This window comes from Aspergillus homomorphus (assembly GCF_003184865.1).
Source record: "Aspergillus homomorphus CBS 101889 unplaced genomic scaffold BO97scaffold_5, whole genome shotgun sequence".
Taxonomy (NCBI): Eukaryota; Fungi; Ascomycota; class Eurotiomycetes; order Eurotiales; family Aspergillaceae; genus Aspergillus; species Aspergillus homomorphus.
This window is the reverse complement of record NW_020291891.1, coordinates 375,927-392,599: the sequence shown is the minus strand read 5'-3', so window position 1 is coordinate 392,599 and position 16,673 is coordinate 375,927. Positions and strand designations below refer to the sequence as shown.

Sequence of the window (16,673 nt, the reverse complement as noted above, 5' to 3'; positions counted from 1 at the left end):
CTCCGACGGAGACTACAAACCGGGGAGGGATTTTTCACGTGAGTTAGCTGGGTTTGGGATTTTTTTTTTCTGCCGGTGTGAGAGAGACGGCGGTCGCGGTGTGGGTGGGCGGTGTGGGCTGTCCGAACTATAGGTACTGTAGTTGTTGGCAGGAGGATTTTTGGCATTGTGTTGGGTGCGAGGGGAGGGGAGGCACTTGGGAGTAGTGTTGTCCAGTAATGCTGTCTCGTACGCTACTTACTTAGTTCAGAGGTGTACTGAGTGCGTGTTGTTGGGTATAGCGATCTGAAGTCTACAGGCTCTCTTCCCTCTCATTCGGTATATCAGGTTTGGTAGATAGATAGGTATATCAGGTAATTCTTCATCGTCATCATACTCACACTAATCGTCATCATCATCATTAAACTAGCTTACACCGACTGTGCGTTGGTATGTACATGTACATCCTCTCTGATTGCTGTCACTTCCATCTGCCCAATCCACTGGAGACACAGAAGGAGATAAAAATAAAAAAAAAAGGAACTCCCAATGAAGTCAGCCATCCATACAGTCACAATTCCCAAAGCTCAGGGCTCAGGGTTACCAGAGAATAGAAAAGCAAAAAAATTGACTCCGCTCATCCCAGTAATACCACCAAGACAGATCCATCCCATTCAACCCATACGTATAAAGAGTGATTCATAAAAAAAAGGAAAGAAAAGACGTTGCTCTAAGACCAATGCGCGCTACCGCTTTCAGTTCCATTGCCACTCGTATTTGGGTCACGTTTCTCCCGTTTGGAAGGTGGTGGTTGTTGGTCCTTGGACGCCGATGCCGTGCTGCTTCCTTCTGTCGTCGCCGCGGCGGCGGCGTTGGCGGCGGCGACCGCCGCTGCCCTCCGTCTTGCTCGCTCCTTGTCGCGCGAGCTGGCTCCTGCGGCGGTGCGTCGCTTGCGGACTGGTTCGTAGACGTCGTTGAAGTTCATGACGACGCCGAGGAAGCGCATGTCCACGTCCGGCTGGTAGGCGAGGTCGCCGAGGAGGACGTTCAGGCGCGACCGGAACTCGGCGGAGAGGTCGCGGAGGCGGGTTTGCAGGGATGCGAGCATCTGGTCATCTGCGGTGAGGTCGTTGTGGCCGGCGAGCGAGGACGGGGTGTCGATGCCGTCGCCGCCTAGGGTCGGTGTGTATGCCGCTAGGGACGGGGACATGGTTGAGGAAATGGAGTCCTTGTGACCCCGCGTGCGTCGGGCGGAGGATGGAAGGATGTCGCGCTCCGTGAGGCCCCAGCGGCCCTGGGCGGTGCGTGTCTCGATCTTCGCGCTGAGCTCTTGCCGGCGGGTGAACTCGGCGACAGAGAAGGAGTAGAGGCCGTCCACGGCGTCTTTGTAGGCAAGCATGATCTTGAGGATGTGGTGGAGTTGGCTGAGGAAGTCTTGTTCCTGCACTTTGCTACTGGCTGAAGTGGTGGATGAGGATGAGCTCTTGGAGGTGGAAGATGAGCCCAAGAGACCCTTGTGCGTGATGGAGTTGAGGTACTGGGTGTGCGCTTCAATCAGGTCGTCCAGTGTACAACCGGGCTTGGAGATAGCTGTTTGTAGTCGTTTCCAGCTGAATTCGATGACTTCGAAGAGGATGTAGTATTGGAGTTGGCAGACGAAATGGATCATCTCGGCGATCACACATCGTGCTCTCTTCCAGTCTGAGCCAACTTTGTCGTCGACGCTACCGAGCACGCCCCGAGCGCCTGTCATGCATCGACGCCAGGTGCTTCCGAGGGCAAATTCGACACGCTTGATGCGCCAGAGGAAGTTGAACACTTTCAGGTACTGCGTCGAGCCCCATTGCGTGATGACCACATCTACTGGCGCATCAATCTTGTACTCGAGGGTGAAGCAGTCCCAGCCCGAATCGCCATGGCTAAGCTCTAGCATACGAGCATCCAGCCGGCGGAGCACATCTGGGGAGTCGTACTGCGCATTGGAGGCACGAATCGCGTGTTCTAGCTGCGCAGTCAAAGTGTGTCTGTATTGTGAGTTTGCTGGACGATCCAGATTGGACGCCAGCGATTCCATCAAGAGCGCAATGAAATCACCCTGGCCCAGCAACATGTAATTCTTCAGCGCTCGAAGGTGGTCAAAGAGCTTGAACTTGTCGTCCATGAGGTGAATCAACCGCGCCATGGTCGTCTTGTAGGCCTCATCGATCGATGTCTCAAGGCCAGCCGTATCGCCATAGTGCAGTTCTTTGGAGGCTTCTTTCGAGTATGCCTCGACCCAGCCAGAGTCTCCGCAGCCGTAGCGGATGAAGTTCAGAGATTTGCCGATCAAGAAGATCTTTTTCGCAAAGTCCTGGGTTATGATTGACGGTACCATCTCATCGTCCAACTTGTACTTATCCTCCCAGACACTGGTAGCAATGCGGCGCGGATCTGTGTTGGGTCTGAATTCCGGCTCAACAACGAAGAATTCTTTATACGGATCCGACAGCTCACCGTCGTAGATCCAAAGTCGTAGCATGTTGTAGAAAGGTCGAGTCACATGGACGAGAAGTTTTTCCGCGAAGGCACATACGAAAGGGTCACCATGGGAGGTCGAGAAGCCATGGATCAGCGAAATCAGTTGGCCGCCTTTCTTATCTAGAACAGATAGAATTAGAATAACACTCTTCTGGAGCGAGAGTTCCTCTAGTACTCACTCTGCGCCTCCTCGACAATCAAACTCATTAATCGTAGCGCCATCGTCGCGTCCCTTGTCCAGACAACACACCGTTTTAGCGTGACACCGCTCTTGGTTGCGCTCCGAGGATCGTTAGGGTCCGGTGGTGAAGCCAATGCCCGTCGAATCTCCCCTTCCAGAGTAGCGACGAGTCCAAGATAGGAGCGAAGCTCATTGGAGAGAGCTGCCTGAAGGCTCTGACTGAGAAGCCCACTCGCCGAACTCTCTACGAAAGCCGATAGCCCACGATAAAGCAAGCATGGCTCAGCGAGAGAGTTCAGCAAAGAGATCATGGGCACCGGCAGAGAAGGGGGCAATTTCAGGGTTGTCGACGATGCGAAATGCATATTCGACGAAGATAATCCCTGTAAATTGAAGGGAAGGTCGCGAAGGAGCCCCTGTTCAAGAGGTCCACTCGGTCGCTGTTCCTTCTCCGAGTCCGCCTCCAACTCCTCGCCTCTTGGCTCCTCGAGCGGCGGATCTCGCACTCCGGTATTGGCACGACTTCGCGTAGCGCGGGCCTCACGGGCTCGCACCGTCGGTGCGAAGGTCTCAGGCTCATGCTCCGGCTCCCTCTCCAAGCCCACCTCCTGCTGCCGTCTCAGCGAGGCCTGCCGCTCCATTCGCGCGGGTATCTGCGACGCCGAGGAGCTGATCGCAGGCCCATCATCGTCCGAGCTTTCCGACACCCTAGGTCCCCAGCCAGATTTTATCCTCGGGCCCTTGAACAGCATATTCTGCAAATTGGCCGGTTCGGCCGGAGGGCTCCTGCTTCCCGCCTCCTCCATTACATGCTCTTCGTAGTCATCCGTGCTCGAGAGTCGGTAGAGGAGGTAGAGGATCGCCCATTTCTGGGACAGGACCGGCTGCGTCAGGAGCCGCGAGTAGAGGTTGGAGAACCGGACCGCTTGTTCAGGGCTGGCGTTTTCGCGCAGAAGTTTCCGCTTGATGAGGTCCACCGCGTTGTTAATGTTCTCCCCACCGGCCAAGCTCCCGCGGCGATTGACGCCGTACGCTGAGGGACCGGACGGTGATGCCAGGTCGCTCGCGGTGTTGATGTGGGAGTTCAGAATGAGCCACGAGCGTTCGAGCAGCTTTTGGTGACGCCGTTCCTCCGCTGCCGTCAGGGCCTCCTCCGCATCCCCTTCGTATTCGCCGCCAAGGTCCGTATGCGACAGTGGGGGAGTGAGGGAGTCGACGAGCTGGGAGAGGGCGTCATCGATGCGCCGTGGCCGCGCCGGCTGACGAGCGGACATTGTCCGCGGTGTTCTCCGAGTCTGCGTGATAGCTATCTATGGTCTGGGTAGGTCAACGGGTATAGTCAAACGTCACGAATGGTTCGTCGGAGCACTAGATCGAAAATGGGGGGCGTATCGGCCTGAGGACGGACGCGGCGAGGCGGTCGAACGATGAGGTTTCACGGTTTCGCTTCACAGGCCCTTTGTAGAGCAACGCATGGCTACCTACACCAGTGTAGGCGACCGCTTTGTAAAATTATCGCATAAGTTCCAGGAGAGTTCGCGACGTGCAAGAAAGCGCATCGATGTCCAGGACCGCCCGAGCCGCGTAGAAGGGCTGGACCCGACGAGTGTTATTGTTTGTCCGGTTTGAGTGGTTTGCCGCGTCCCGCCAAGCCAGCCTTCACTGCCTGTGTATACATCGATTAGAGCACTGGCAGGTATTGCTTTCTAAGAGGTTATGAAGTTGTCTATTCTTATTCAAATCTCATATCCCTGACAGGTCAACTGCAGCCATTCTGGCCAAGGCTAACGTGGCAATCAGCCCAGGATACCGGCTAAGAGACATCATAAGGCTACGAATCTTGGCAGATTGACCTTGGAAGCGAAAAGTCGATGGCAAAGAGAGAAGCAAGCTTCGAATTAGTTCAAAACCAAGGGGTGGTGGTCCTGAAGAAGTAAAAAGTCTCGATTGAAGTAGCATCCATGTCATTGTTCCCTAATAAGACACGCTAAAAAAGGCAGCAATCCCTAACAATCCTAACGTAACCCATGAAAAAGCCCCCAGTGCACCGAAGAAAACCCTTTTTGAAATCAAAGGCAGAAACAAATAAAAAAAATATAAGAATAAAGAAAAGCATGGGACACAAATAGCCAACAATACAGAGCGTAAAAAGAAGCCGTGCTGGACTGGCACCAATATGGCATCTGCACTCTGCAATGTTTAGTGCGGTCCAAGAGCTAATCATAGAATTAAATCAATCGTGTACACGGCTCATTATCGTCGGAGCCCCTGGGCAGGAATCGGCGGCCCTTGCATGCCCATTTGGCTTGGGATATTATATGGATGAGCATCAAATCCGGTTGCCATTCCGTTCATCATTAGAGGGCCGAGACCCTGCGCTTGCGAGACTGGGCAATCCTTATGTGCAAGCAGTAAAGTCTTGAGGTTGACGATCTCTTCCCGCAACTGGGTAACAGTGGCAGTGAGTGCATCGTTCTCGGAGGTGAAGAGTTCGACCTTAGCCTGAAGGTTAGCGAGCCACTGCTTCTTGCGTTGACGACACTTGAGAGCCGCGACCCTAGTGATACTTGTTAGCGTGGCCCTTTCACAACAATGCGCAGCAATGGTTCTAGCTTACCTGTTCCTTTCCAGGAAGTTCTTTCTCTTTTCCTCATCAGTCATCTTCTTCGTGTCCGTCGTACCCTTCTTCTTCATATCATCATCGTCTTCATCCGAGTCCCCAATGTCCGACGGGGGTTCGGTACTACCGCCGTTACTCGTTTTGGCCTTCTTGTTGGGTACCTTGGGTGTATCTTCAGCCTTGCGCCTGTTGTTGGTGGTGGCCCCAGTCTTCGCAGCAGTGGCCTTCTTGCCTTTACCCTTGCCAGCAGGCTTCGTTTGTTCGCCTTGCATATCAGAAGCATCGCTTGACGACCGGCCGCCGTGGCCCAAGCCGTTGATGTTCTGCGAGTTCCGTCTATCAGCACCAGCATCAAGTGCTTGTTCATTGGTCTGAATGTTCTGTGGCTGGATCGATGTCTGGTTGGCTACAGAGAACTGGTTGGGGTTTGCCTGACCACCCTTGGCTAGCATGAACAATCCGTTAGCTGCATCCGCAGCGTCGTGGTGACCAAACGGATCGGCTCCCGCGGGCTGGGTTGGTTTGAGTTCCATAGTCGAGGTCTGAGATGATGGGTCGGATTCAGCGGCTGGGTTTGACGTGGGACCATTGAGGCTGTTCTTCTTCGCCGCATTGAGGGCAGTACGGTGGAACTCAATGGTAGATGGCGTCGCACCGCCGCTTTGCAGCTGCTGAAGGAGTGCCTGAGAGTTTGGACTAGGGGCAGGGAACATCGAGCCTCCTCCACCAGGAGTCAGGCCAGTACGCAGAGAGGATTCGTTGGGAGTAGGGAAGCCCCGACCGATACTATCAAAGTAATCATTGGGGCCAGTCGGGCCGGCGAGCATGGCTGGGCTCAGAGGCCCAGAGCGCAACGAGTTGGACCAACCGTAACCACCGCCCGCTGAGGTAGTGCCTGGCAGGGCCGGTGAGGTGAGGGCTGCAACAGGGGGAAGTATGGATTTGCCTGGCGTTTCACCGGAACCACCACCACTGAAAGACTGCTCGAAAGGGTTGGGCTCCAGAGAGAAGGGATTGTGAACAGAGTTGAAGTAGTCGGGAGTATCAGTAGCACTTGTTATGGCTGGTCGCGGAGGAGGCGCCAACGAGGTTTGAGGTTCTACATCAGGCTTGGAGTCCTTGACATCTGAAGACGGCGCCCGAGAGTCTGTCACTCAGAAGAGGATCGCGTTAGTAATGCAGCAGAAGAAGAAGATGAGGTTCCAAGCGCGACGACGATGATAGATGCGTCACGGGTGCGATGATGATGGACTTGGATAGGAGCGACGATGTTGTCTTCGCATCGCATGGGCGGGTTGGGATCTGAGAAGGGGATCTGATAACGATAGCCATCGATGACGCCAATTGTGAGGTCATCCCGACGGCGAGGGCGTTGAACAAAACATTTGAGGAACAGTGGCGTACAACCAAGCCCAAACAGGCCAAGGCTTAATAGCAGAACATAGGGGGAGAATGCAAGATACAATAGCGATTTTGCATATGGCCAAAGGTACCGCGAAATCACGCGCAGACGAAGGGTTCCAAAAAAACCCGTATCATGACACACTCACCTTCGCTCTCCAGACCAGCTTTTTTCGCGTCCATTGGTGATGAATTACGATGCGACGGATTATTCGGCAGGCTGGTCGAGATAGTCGTAGCGACAACCGCAGACATAATATCTGTGGGAGGTGGTGGCCGGTATATTAGAAAGCGTAGGAGTTGGCAGGTGACTTTCGGGGGTGGTGTGGGTGGACGGAGTGGGTGGGAGGGAACGGGCAAGAGAAAAATAAAAGAAAAATAAGGGCAAAGAGCGAGTGGATGAAGTGGCAAGGACCAGAACAGACGGCGACAAGTGGAACAAGGATAACAGATACAGGTAGAAAGAAGAGAAAGCAAGGCCCGACGCCGACTCTCTGGTCAATCGACTTGTTGTTGTCCGGTGTTCAGTCGCGGGAATAGATTTGAGATGTACAGCAGTAGTTTCTACCCGGAGAGGGTCACTGGACTGCGTCAAGTAAGATGGGATAGATAGACGTAGTGGTCAGTAGTAGTGGTAGTAGATGTGGAAGGAAAGGAAGAAAAGTTGTGACGTAGGCAGGCAGACCCGGAGGAGTTTTAGTTTTAGGGGAGAGAGAGAGAGGGGGGGGGGGAGGGGAGGCGGTCGAATGTCGTGAGCTAAGCCTAAGCCTAAATGAACTCGACCTCTTATTATGTCACGCCGGAACCATGCAACCCTGAAGTACAAAAAGCCCACGGGTACCAGCCAGAGTGCAGCCCTTGAAAAAACGATGAAGGAATAGATGGTTCTTTTTTTTTGGACCTCTCTTTTTGTTTTCTATCTGGATACTTTCATTTTGTGGTATCATTTCTTGCAGGTTGTTGGATCTATATCTGCCTATCCCGTTCTTTCTGGAAGCCATCTCTCTTTTTTCGCCTTCCCTCTTTTTTTTGTTACTGTATCTGTCTCAGGGCAGATTCCTCGAATTCTTCGGAATAGATTATTGATAGCCAACGGGAAGAAAAGGAGACCCATAGAAAAAAAAGAACCAACCGAAAAAAAAGCACGAAAAGAAAAATGGATAATTGACCAGACCAGGAAAAGAGAGGGGGGTGTGAAAAACCAGGACTAACCCTATGGATTGACTGGATGATTATGCAGGCGAATGCTGGCTGGCCCTTACTTGGACAGAAGAACTTGGGTCTTGGAGATGGTGGACTCTCGGGAATACATTTCAACCAATGTGATGAGCGGAATCCGAGTGGACGCGATTGTTGAGATGACGGCGGAATAGACTGGCAAGTCTAACAACCGAGGACAAGGTCTTAATTTTTTTTTCCTTCCTTTCTCTCGCTTCTTCTAGTTCGGCCTCGGATCAGGATCGAGAATGTTGCTTTGCTATCCAGGGGGAAACCGAAGAAAGAAGCAAGTAGGCTGGGGAACAATGAGTGCAACAACTATCTACAGGGGACTAGTATAGTATGTACTACAATACACTTTGGTGCAACAACCACCAACTGGACTGAGTGAGAGTGACTTTGAACTGTGCCAGTCTGAAAGAAGGGGGTTGATTTGGCAGAGCAGTAATGGATGAGATCACGGTGACGACGACAGGAATTTTCCTGGGATGTCGAACTAAGAAAGCCCCCACTTAGTCCAGCCACTCACGGGCCCGTTTCTGAGCCCCCGCCCGTCTGGACGAATCTGAACGAATCATGGTTCGGACGCCATGTTTGTCCGGCTGCGGGGCGGTCAGGATCTGCAGCGACTCAGTGGTCGAGACTGTAGTCGAGGGTGACATGAATCGCCATGAATGGCTCACTGACGGCCCTCTTCCCAAGGCTCCGGATTGGTTCAAGCAAGTATTCTCTCCCGATGTCTCCCCCCCTCCCCTCCCATCTCCGGCTCCAATTCCAACCTGTTCTGCTGGTTTCAGGGGGAATCTCTCGGAACGTTGGGTGACACATCTCCTCGATGATTGGATCGCTCTCGATGACGCAATGCTCCGGATCACTCCTCCCGTGGATAACCATCACGTGATGCATTGTTGCGGTAATACATTGGCATCGAAACAGGTTCGGTGGGAGCCTCGATTGGATTGCCACTCCATTTCTGGATGATCGGACTTGGCCAGATGGGTGTGAGGCCTTGAAGCATTCGAGAGAGGAGTGAGTAAGTTTGGAGTTCATTGTCTCTCTCCACATGGAGCCCCCAAGCCCGGCCAGAACACACCTATCGATAGGCGATAGTCGATAGCGATAGACGATCGCGTCTTGTTCTTTGCCCAACATTTTCTTGTTATGTGTTATGTTCACATAGACTTCCCACCAGACACCTTCCCTTCCCTTCTCAACCCTGAGCCGGGTCCCCAGGTGCGGGAGGCTTATTCCCCTAGCGCCCAAAACGGAGCACAGGCACGCAACTGTGCGCCCCTGCAAAAGACACTAGACAGCTATGGATGATGCATGACAGATCTCCGGTGGTCTTTCTACTCGTAGATGACAATGGGCACTCCGTGTCTTGATCGGATGGTCTTATTGACCCCAACTGACCTGATTGTGGGTAGCTCGGTGCAAGTCCATTCAAGGTGTGCTGGGGAGGCAAACACGTGGATCCAACTTTGATGATATTCAACGATGCAGCCAGTAGTGTAGTCGCTTGGTGGAGTGATCAAAAACGGCTTTAGCACCGGATCTTGTAATCCGCCTATAGGAAAGTGTCACGACTAGCACATCATCCAACAAAGTGCGCTTTTGATTTGCAATCACTATAGTAGGTGCTATCAGCTGAGGCGAAATATAGATCGCTTGTAGGATCTGCAGACTCGTCGAGTTTAAAGTTCAAGCAGTGACATATATTCAACGCAATGAGGCAGCATGCGAATTTGCAGATATGTGTATGTTGATCTTCAATACTATGAGTATGCGGAGACCCCGATATGCGTTTTCAAGTGGTTTACACATGCCAATGCTATTGATTCGGGCGATGAGGAATATGCCCCCGAGAATTCGATAGAAGCGACTTCGCAACATGGCTGAGACGCTGCATGTGGCCTTGGATCGTCACTAGCTGATTCTGGGGTAAGCTCAGAAGAAAGGGATAGATGCAGATATCCCTAGTCATGAGTACTAGCCCTTGGACCCCTGCGGTGGCTCTGTCACCAATAGAACCCTACCTTCATAAACGTGCTGTATGTGGATAATCTGTGATAACTTCATGACTGTCAACGGTATTTCTTGCCATAAAGGCTATTATATGGAATCTACCATAATTGCCTACGCTGCATCATGCTTGAAGGAGACTTGGACGAGACCGATTAGCTCCTCGCCGTTAAAAGGCCCGGCCTTGAACTCTGATACTACATTCAGGGGCGTTCTTCTGCGGCACATAGGTCGGACTGCATGCTGCACGAAGGCGAAGGGTGAGTTGAAGCGATAGGCCTGCGTACAGTACAGTCAGAGTGTATCAGTCAATCCGCGGGGTTGCGGTGGCGCCTGAGGCAGCCGATGGCTCTAGCACGTGCCGCTTTAGCAACCACTAGAGAGGGAAAGCGAGAGAACGAGAGCGAGAGCCGCTTGCTGTCACTTGCGCTGTACGACATATTATTGTATCGTACCTGATCTTGTCAGCATCGTCTAACCAGCTTACGGTTAATTAGCTTCTAGCGTGGGTGACGCACCTTCTCTTGCGAAACTTCTCGAATCCCACACCGTCGACCGCCCTTATCCGAAGGTTTGAGGACTCTGCGGGGAAACCGTACGTGGTAAGTTCAAGCTCCAAGTCAACATTGCGACTTGACGCAGCGCTAAAGCTTACTCCTTTTTTTCTCACTCTCGCTTTCTTAGACCAAATACATAACCACCCAAATTCCCGATTCACCCCACCGAACTTTATCATGTCTTCCGCTGTCGTGCATAGCGACGACCTCATGGAGCCCACGCTCCAGTCGGTCGTCAACCAGAAAACCTTGCGCTGGATCTTCGTCGGTGGTAAGGGAGGTGTTGGCAAGACCACGACATCCTGCTCGCTCGCCATCCAGCTGGCCAAAGTCCGCAAATCCGTCCTGCTGATCTCCACCGACCCCGCACACAACCTGAGCGATGCCTTTGGACAGAAGTTTGGAAAGGAGGCTCGGCTGGTCGATGGCTACACCAACCTGAGTGCCATGGAGATCGACCCCAATGGCAGTATCCAAGACCTCTTGGCTAGTGGTGAGGGTCAGGGCGATGATCCCATGTCTGGGATGGGCGTTGGTGGAATGATGCAGGATCTGGCTTTCAGCGTACGCTCTATGATCTCTGCGCGCATGTATCGTCATTCATATGGCTAACGAGACTAGATTCCCGGTGTGGACGAAGCCATGTCCTTCGCTGAGGTTCTGAAGCAAGTCAAGTCCCTGTCCTACGAGGTTATCGTTTTCGACACCGCGCCCACCGGTCACACCCTCCGCTTTCTCCAATTCCCTACCGTCCTCGAGAAGGCTCTTGCGAAACTGTCGCAGCTGTCCTCCCAATTCGGCCCCATGCTCAACTCCATTCTGGGTTCCCGCGGAGGTCTACCTGGCGGCCAAAATATCGATGAGCTGTTGCAGAAGATGGAGTCCCTCCGGGAGACGATCAGCGAAGTGAACTCCCAGTTCAAGGATGCCGACCTTACCACCTTCGTCTGTGTCTGCATCGCCGAATTCCTTTCCCTGTACGAGACCGAGCGCATGATCCAGGAGCTGACCAGCTACAACATCGACACCCATGCCATCGTCGTCAACCAACTCTTGTTCCCGAAGCAGAGCAGCGCGTGCGAGCAGTGCAACGCACGCAGGAAGATGCAGAAGAAGTACCTCGAGCAGATCGAAGAACTGTACGAGGACTTCAACGTGGTTCGGATGCCGTTGCTGGTCGAAGAAGTAAGAGGGAAGGAGAAGCTTGAGAAGTATGTCACAGCCCGGCAGTCCGAGGAGGAGAGAGGCATTTCGCATGCGATGCTAACGAATGAAACAGGTTTAGCGACATGCTTGTGAACCCATATGTTCCCCCGGAGGGAAACTAAAGGATGGGAGATAATTTCCGCATGATATTTTGCTGCGAGTGCGCCTTTTGTCTGGGATGAGTCACGAAAAGATCATAGACAGTAATGCAAGAAGCGTTTTGGTGATTCGGATTTCTTTTCCTCGAGCTTGGTAGCTGGGAGGCCAGGCTTGGTATTATTCTCTAGATTGTCGTCTTCCACGTCGACTTGTTGACTTGAATGTTGGTGCCAAGTTCTCGCTTATACCTAGCTTCGTCTTTACTCTTCTTCTCCGGCTAAGTTGTTGTTACGGCAAATTGCTGTTCAGATTGGGTGGGCTACACAACCCCGTGTATCTTGATGTTCTTCAAAGCCTCCCAGATTTGGTTCATAGCTTGGCGTCTGGAAGCTATATTGTCCTGTCTATGAGTCTTTGGCTCCAATCTTGGGCCCTTAGCCTTTGTCGTGGGGATTGTCTGAGTGCAGTATGGAGCGGCTTTTGCTAACAACCATCATACCACCAACCTCTGTCAATCTTCAACTCACAGAAAACTTGCACTTACCAGAACTAACAGCCTATTCCAGCTGGTCCAGTCTCTGGTTCACCGGGGAGAGGAACCTGGACCGTGGCTCAATTAGTTTCAATGACCAGATCAAGAGATAGACCCACAGCGTATATCCGCGAAGCAACATTTGCAGGGCAATCAAAGTGAAGCAACAGGCGATGCAGGAGGAGAAGAATAATGGGGATGGCTGCTCACTATAACCTTTCGACCATAGTACTGTACAGTACAAGCATGCAAGTCAGATGCCCATACCAAACCTATAGTATAACCTAGACAATTCCGCAGCGCATAAGAAACAAAATCCAGGCCTTGTCCATGTCACGGTCCCTACCAATCAAGTAACCTCATACCACGACTGCTAGAAGCAGGATAAATCCTTGGAGCCACGGCATCAAGCCCCCAAGCACACACATATAAAATGCATGCATAATCTCCAGCCGCACACATCAATCCCGCATACTTCACCGCAGCAGCAACAACCAAAAGTCAAGCCTCATCTACCGGCGAGACCTCTTCTGATTTGTCGAAAAGCATAACTCGTTCTGCTTGTCACTAAACAAGCCTCACTTTCCGCGGTGTAGGGTTGGTTGGATGGAAAAGAAGTGAGGCGGGTGGTGTTTTTGCACTCCGGAATCGGACGTGAGCAGAACGCACTGCATGGTTGCCTTTTTCTTTGGGGGTGGTTCTTTTCCACGCTCTGCTTCCACTTGTATACTCTATATTTCTGTATACAGGGTTCGCACTTGGAAGCAGTACACTACACTACAGTATGGCAAGCGGGAATGGATCTGTAGTGTTTTCATCCTGTGGATTGCTACTTACTATCTTTCCTAGTCACTATAAGAACCCCTATGCAATAGAACCTGGATTAATATGCAAGTAAACCACAAGACAAAGTGAAGCACAACGAAGCACAGAGACAACCGACATGCACGCCAGCGGTACGCACGCATGACTATGAACCAGCTACGCCGACCTACATGCAGAAGCCACAATCCACCAACAGAGAGAAACGTCTATAAGTATACGACAACGAAGTCGTACTCCTCCCAGTGTACTGTACATACACCCCGACCTCCAATCCCAAGAAACAGACCCCGGCTGGCAGACAAACAATGCTCCCAAATGAGATCCAACAATACTGGCTCCCCGGCTACGGGCTCTCACGGTATATCGTCCTCAGCCATATACAATACTTCCTTGGTCCGTCGGCTACGGCTCGTCCGTACTCTTATCAAGTATGTACAGCTGTCACTCCTGTGGAATCGTTGTGCGGTGCGCGATGAGACCCCTTCCTACCCTTGTCATAGTCAATGGGGTCAGTACCTACTGGCTAACCAGGAGCTTGGGCACTCCCCCGTGATAACTACAGTACTAACAACATAGGGCCGAGACGGCTACCTCGTAACCGGCGTACCGTTGACAAGGGTATGTCTTCTTTCCTCCTTCTCTCTATGCCAGCCCCGTCAGCATGAGCTGTGCATTGCACAGCTCCATCCACAATCCCCTCTCCATAACCCCATACAAACCCATATCTAAACAGTTACCCCCGGACACGGAAACAGGACCAAATCGACGACCTAGCCACCATGTCTCGCGAATACGAACGCCAAGAATCCCTCCGCATGACCGGGGATACTTCCAGCGGTGGCAGCAGCAGCAGCAGAAGAGGGGGCGGTGGTTCACCGAATGCCCGGTTCGCTGGGGATCGAGAGCCGTTTATCAATGAGATTGTGTCTGTGAGGATTGTTAATAATAGTGGTGCGGGGGGGCGGCGAGTCGGGGAAGTGTCGGGGCGGCGGTGGGGGATGATGAGGTAGATACTGTATTTATCTTTGTCTGGTGGTTGTGTAGGTGGTTGGGCTGAGTGGATTGGGAGAGGAGGGAAGTTCAATATGTGATGTAGGAGAGCATTGTATGTATATCAAAAATAAGGCGGGAGAAAGATATCTAGATTCGCGTTCGATTCCATCATCTCTATAGATCATTCGTAACAGCATAGATCGGTCAATCACTCGGAAACAAGCAATGCTTGCCAGCGGTGATACACACCGAGAAGAAACAGAACGAAAGGGCGTGATCAGCTATACCAGCTCACTTCTTCCCTTCGGTTCACTTTTTCAAAACTCATTCCATCCTCATGGCCAATCCTTACATTAACAAGAAAAGTCGTCCGGGTGGAAACTTCGACAATACTTCTTTTTCTTTTTCTTGCTTTTCCTTCCAGGACGGCGTGGATCATCACACCCAAAAAAGCTCACCTGGAAGCATGTCGACAAAGAGATACATAGGGGGGGAAATAGACAGGATCATGGGGAGAGAGACATAAGCAAAAAGAATATAAAAAGAAGAAAGACATGATGAAAAGTGGACCACCTGAACGCCAGCCTGATGCCACTCTGCTTGGTCCCATCACCTCAGGAAGTCCGCACTTTCTTGGCGGGGGATACTACTAACATGAAGAAACCATTAAGAGAAGGGTAAAAGGACGAAATTCTTGTTTCAGATAAAAACTCATGCAAGGGTTGTCATTTATTTCGCAACGGCCGCGCTGTATGATGAATTAGTCCGGCTGCTTGATTGCCTACCACGACGCAAAAACTTACCTCAGAACTTGTGTCCGGAAGAATGCACCCTTGGTCTTCTCGATGACCTGCTGGTACACCGACTGAGGGGGGTGGTTCATGATCACAGTGCCCTCCTTGTAGTCGATCTTGGCGTCGACCCGAGTGTCGCGGATCAAGTTGACGATCCACTTCTCACCATCATCCTGGTTCAGGCCCAAACGGGTGGAGAGGTCCCTAACATCGGGGGTTAGTCATGTTGCATTCCGTAGCTGAAGCTCTGTCACACATACTTGATGTCGATACGCTGGTGAATCTTGCAGTAGCTCTCGGAGATGAGGTGACGGGCAGCCTCGACGAAAGCATCGGCAGCAGAGACGAGGAAGAAGTCGCTCCGCAACACATCCTCGGCCTCACCCAGCTTCTTCTGGGCCTCCTCGAAGTCGAAGTCAACATACAACGCCTTGACGAAGTCGGTGATGGGGTCGGAGTATTCGTAACCCTCCTGGCGAACGACCCGGATCAGATCCTTCAATTGCTTCTGGTAGACGCTGCTGTTCTTGTGGGCGCGGTTGCGGTTGGTGATAACGGCGGCGGCGAGGTACCGCAGGATCCAGGGGCAGCTGGTCTGGATGGTGTTGATGTAGGCGGGGGAGAAGAAAAGGTCGGTCAGGACATCGCGAGCGGGGTCGTAGTTGAAGAAGGGGAACAGAGACCAGTGGATCAACCAGGAGCGGTTCAGCAGCTGTCCCAGGGGGTTGTTGAAGAGACGGGTCTCGATCGAGTCCTTGACCTTGAGAACCTCCTCCATGGCACCCTCCCAGCTGGTGGTCAAAATCTCCGAGGCGAGCTTACCCCAGGTGGCGGAGGCAACCTTGTCGTTGTCGGTGGACAGGACACGGAACTGGTAGAGGAGCTCGGCGGCATTGCCGTAGCTACCGCAGCTGTATTGGAAACGACCGTAGTCGTAGAGGCTGTTGACCATCTCGATCGTGACTCCGTGCTGCTCTTCGAGGAACTTCAAGTTGGCGACCTTGTCGCTGCGCAGGTTGCCGACGACGCTCTCATCCTGGAGGAGCTCGGTAATCTTGGCGCTTTGATCCTGGTAGTGTTGCAACTTGGCGAGAACCTCCTCACGCTTCTTGATGAATTCCTCGGGGATGCTATCGGAGTTGTTCATTTCCTTCCACAGGTTGGCGACGTAGTCGGTCATATTGGTGTGCTTGAGCAACTCATACTTGGCACGGATCGTTTCCCTGTCGTCATCCTGACCACCGGAGCTGAATTCGAGAAGGGGGAAAACCAAGTGACGGTCGAGGTAGGGGATCAACTTGGGGAGAAGGTCATATTGGTTGGCGATTTCTTCAGCGGTCTTGGGGGGGTGGGCGGCGGCACCACTGAGAAGAGTCTCAGCGGAAGGAGGAACGTTGGCTGCCATGATTAAAGAAGAGAAACAGCAGCAGCTGGGAGAGGGTGGGGAGGGGGGAGGGAGAAAGGGGAGAGGGGAGCAAAGTGGTGGAGGAGGAGAAGGAGGGGGGGGGGAAGAGATAATGGAGGAGGAACAACAAGAAGATCTCGAATGAGACTTCTTCGGGTCTGGACGAGAGAGACTGAGGCAGACACAGTCAAGTCAGTGTGTGCGGCGTTCAAAGAAAGAAAAATGTGGGCGGGAGGGCTGGTTGACGCGCTAGTCCGGTCTGGGCCTAGTCGAAGGTCTCCGCGCCGAAGCAAGAAAATCATCGCTTTTGCTTCATCTTCTTCG

General features: G+C 52.5%; 6 protein-coding genes across 6 annotated transcripts; 2 read left to right on the top strand and 4 right to left on the bottom strand.

Moving 5' to 3' along the window:
• Positions 1-387: 387 nt before the first annotated feature.
• On the bottom strand, positions 388-3,951 carry BO97DRAFT_363013 (tubulin gamma complex associated family protein; the record flags this gene model as incomplete). The annotated part of the gene is made up of 2 exons (XM_025692480.1): positions 388-2,616; positions 2,676-3,951. 2 exons carry the CDS (start codon positions 3,949-3,951, stop codon positions 710-712), a joined length of 3,183 nt encoding a protein of 1,060 aa, XP_025554596.1. The 3' UTR covers positions 388-709.
• Positions 3,952-4,603: 652 nt separating this feature from the next.
• atfA (bZIP transcription factor atfA) lies at positions 4,604-7,384 on the bottom strand. Its single transcript, XM_025694731.1, has 3 exons — positions 6,848-7,384; positions 5,295-6,444; positions 4,604-5,234 (listed from the first exon to the last, which is right to left on the bottom strand). The coding sequence occupies exons 1-3, from the start codon at positions 6,951-6,953 to the stop codon at positions 4,931-4,933; spliced, it is 1,560 nt and encodes a 519-aa protein (XP_025554595.1). The 5' UTR covers positions 6,954-7,384; the 3' UTR covers positions 4,604-4,930.
• A 1,006-nt stretch (positions 7,385-8,390) lies between these two features.
• BO97DRAFT_212167 (uncharacterized protein) lies at positions 8,391-9,167 on the bottom strand. Its single transcript, XM_025690581.1, has one exon. It carries the CDS (start codon positions 9,066-9,068, stop codon positions 8,547-8,549), a length of 522 nt encoding a protein of 173 aa, XP_025554594.1. The 5' UTR covers positions 9,069-9,167; the 3' UTR covers positions 8,391-8,546.
• Positions 9,168-10,672: 1,505 nt separating this feature from the next.
• BO97DRAFT_338079 (ArsA family ATPase) lies at positions 10,673-11,823 on the top strand (the record flags this gene model as incomplete). Its single annotated transcript, XM_025691513.1, has 3 exons — positions 10,673-11,059; positions 11,117-11,706; positions 11,775-11,823. The coding sequence occupies 3 exons, from the start codon at positions 10,673-10,675 to the stop codon at positions 11,821-11,823; spliced, it is 1,026 nt and encodes a 341-aa protein (XP_025554593.1).
• A 1,639-nt stretch (positions 11,824-13,462) lies between these two features.
• BO97DRAFT_411565 (uncharacterized protein) lies at positions 13,463-14,076 on the top strand (the record flags this gene model as incomplete). Its single annotated transcript, XM_025696185.1, has 3 exons — positions 13,463-13,585; positions 13,734-13,775; positions 13,891-14,076. 3 exons carry the CDS (start codon positions 13,463-13,465, stop codon positions 14,074-14,076), a joined length of 351 nt encoding a protein of 116 aa, XP_025554592.1.
• An 803-nt stretch (positions 14,077-14,879) lies between these two features.
• On the bottom strand, positions 14,880-16,349 carry BO97DRAFT_421561 (eukaryotic translation initiation factor 3 subunit E; the record flags this gene model as incomplete). The annotated part of the gene is made up of 3 exons (XM_025696727.1): positions 14,880-14,898; positions 14,954-15,148; positions 15,205-16,349. 3 exons carry the CDS (start codon positions 16,347-16,349, stop codon positions 14,880-14,882), a joined length of 1,359 nt encoding a protein of 452 aa, XP_025554591.1.
• Between the last annotated feature and the right edge of the window lie 324 nt (positions 16,350-16,673).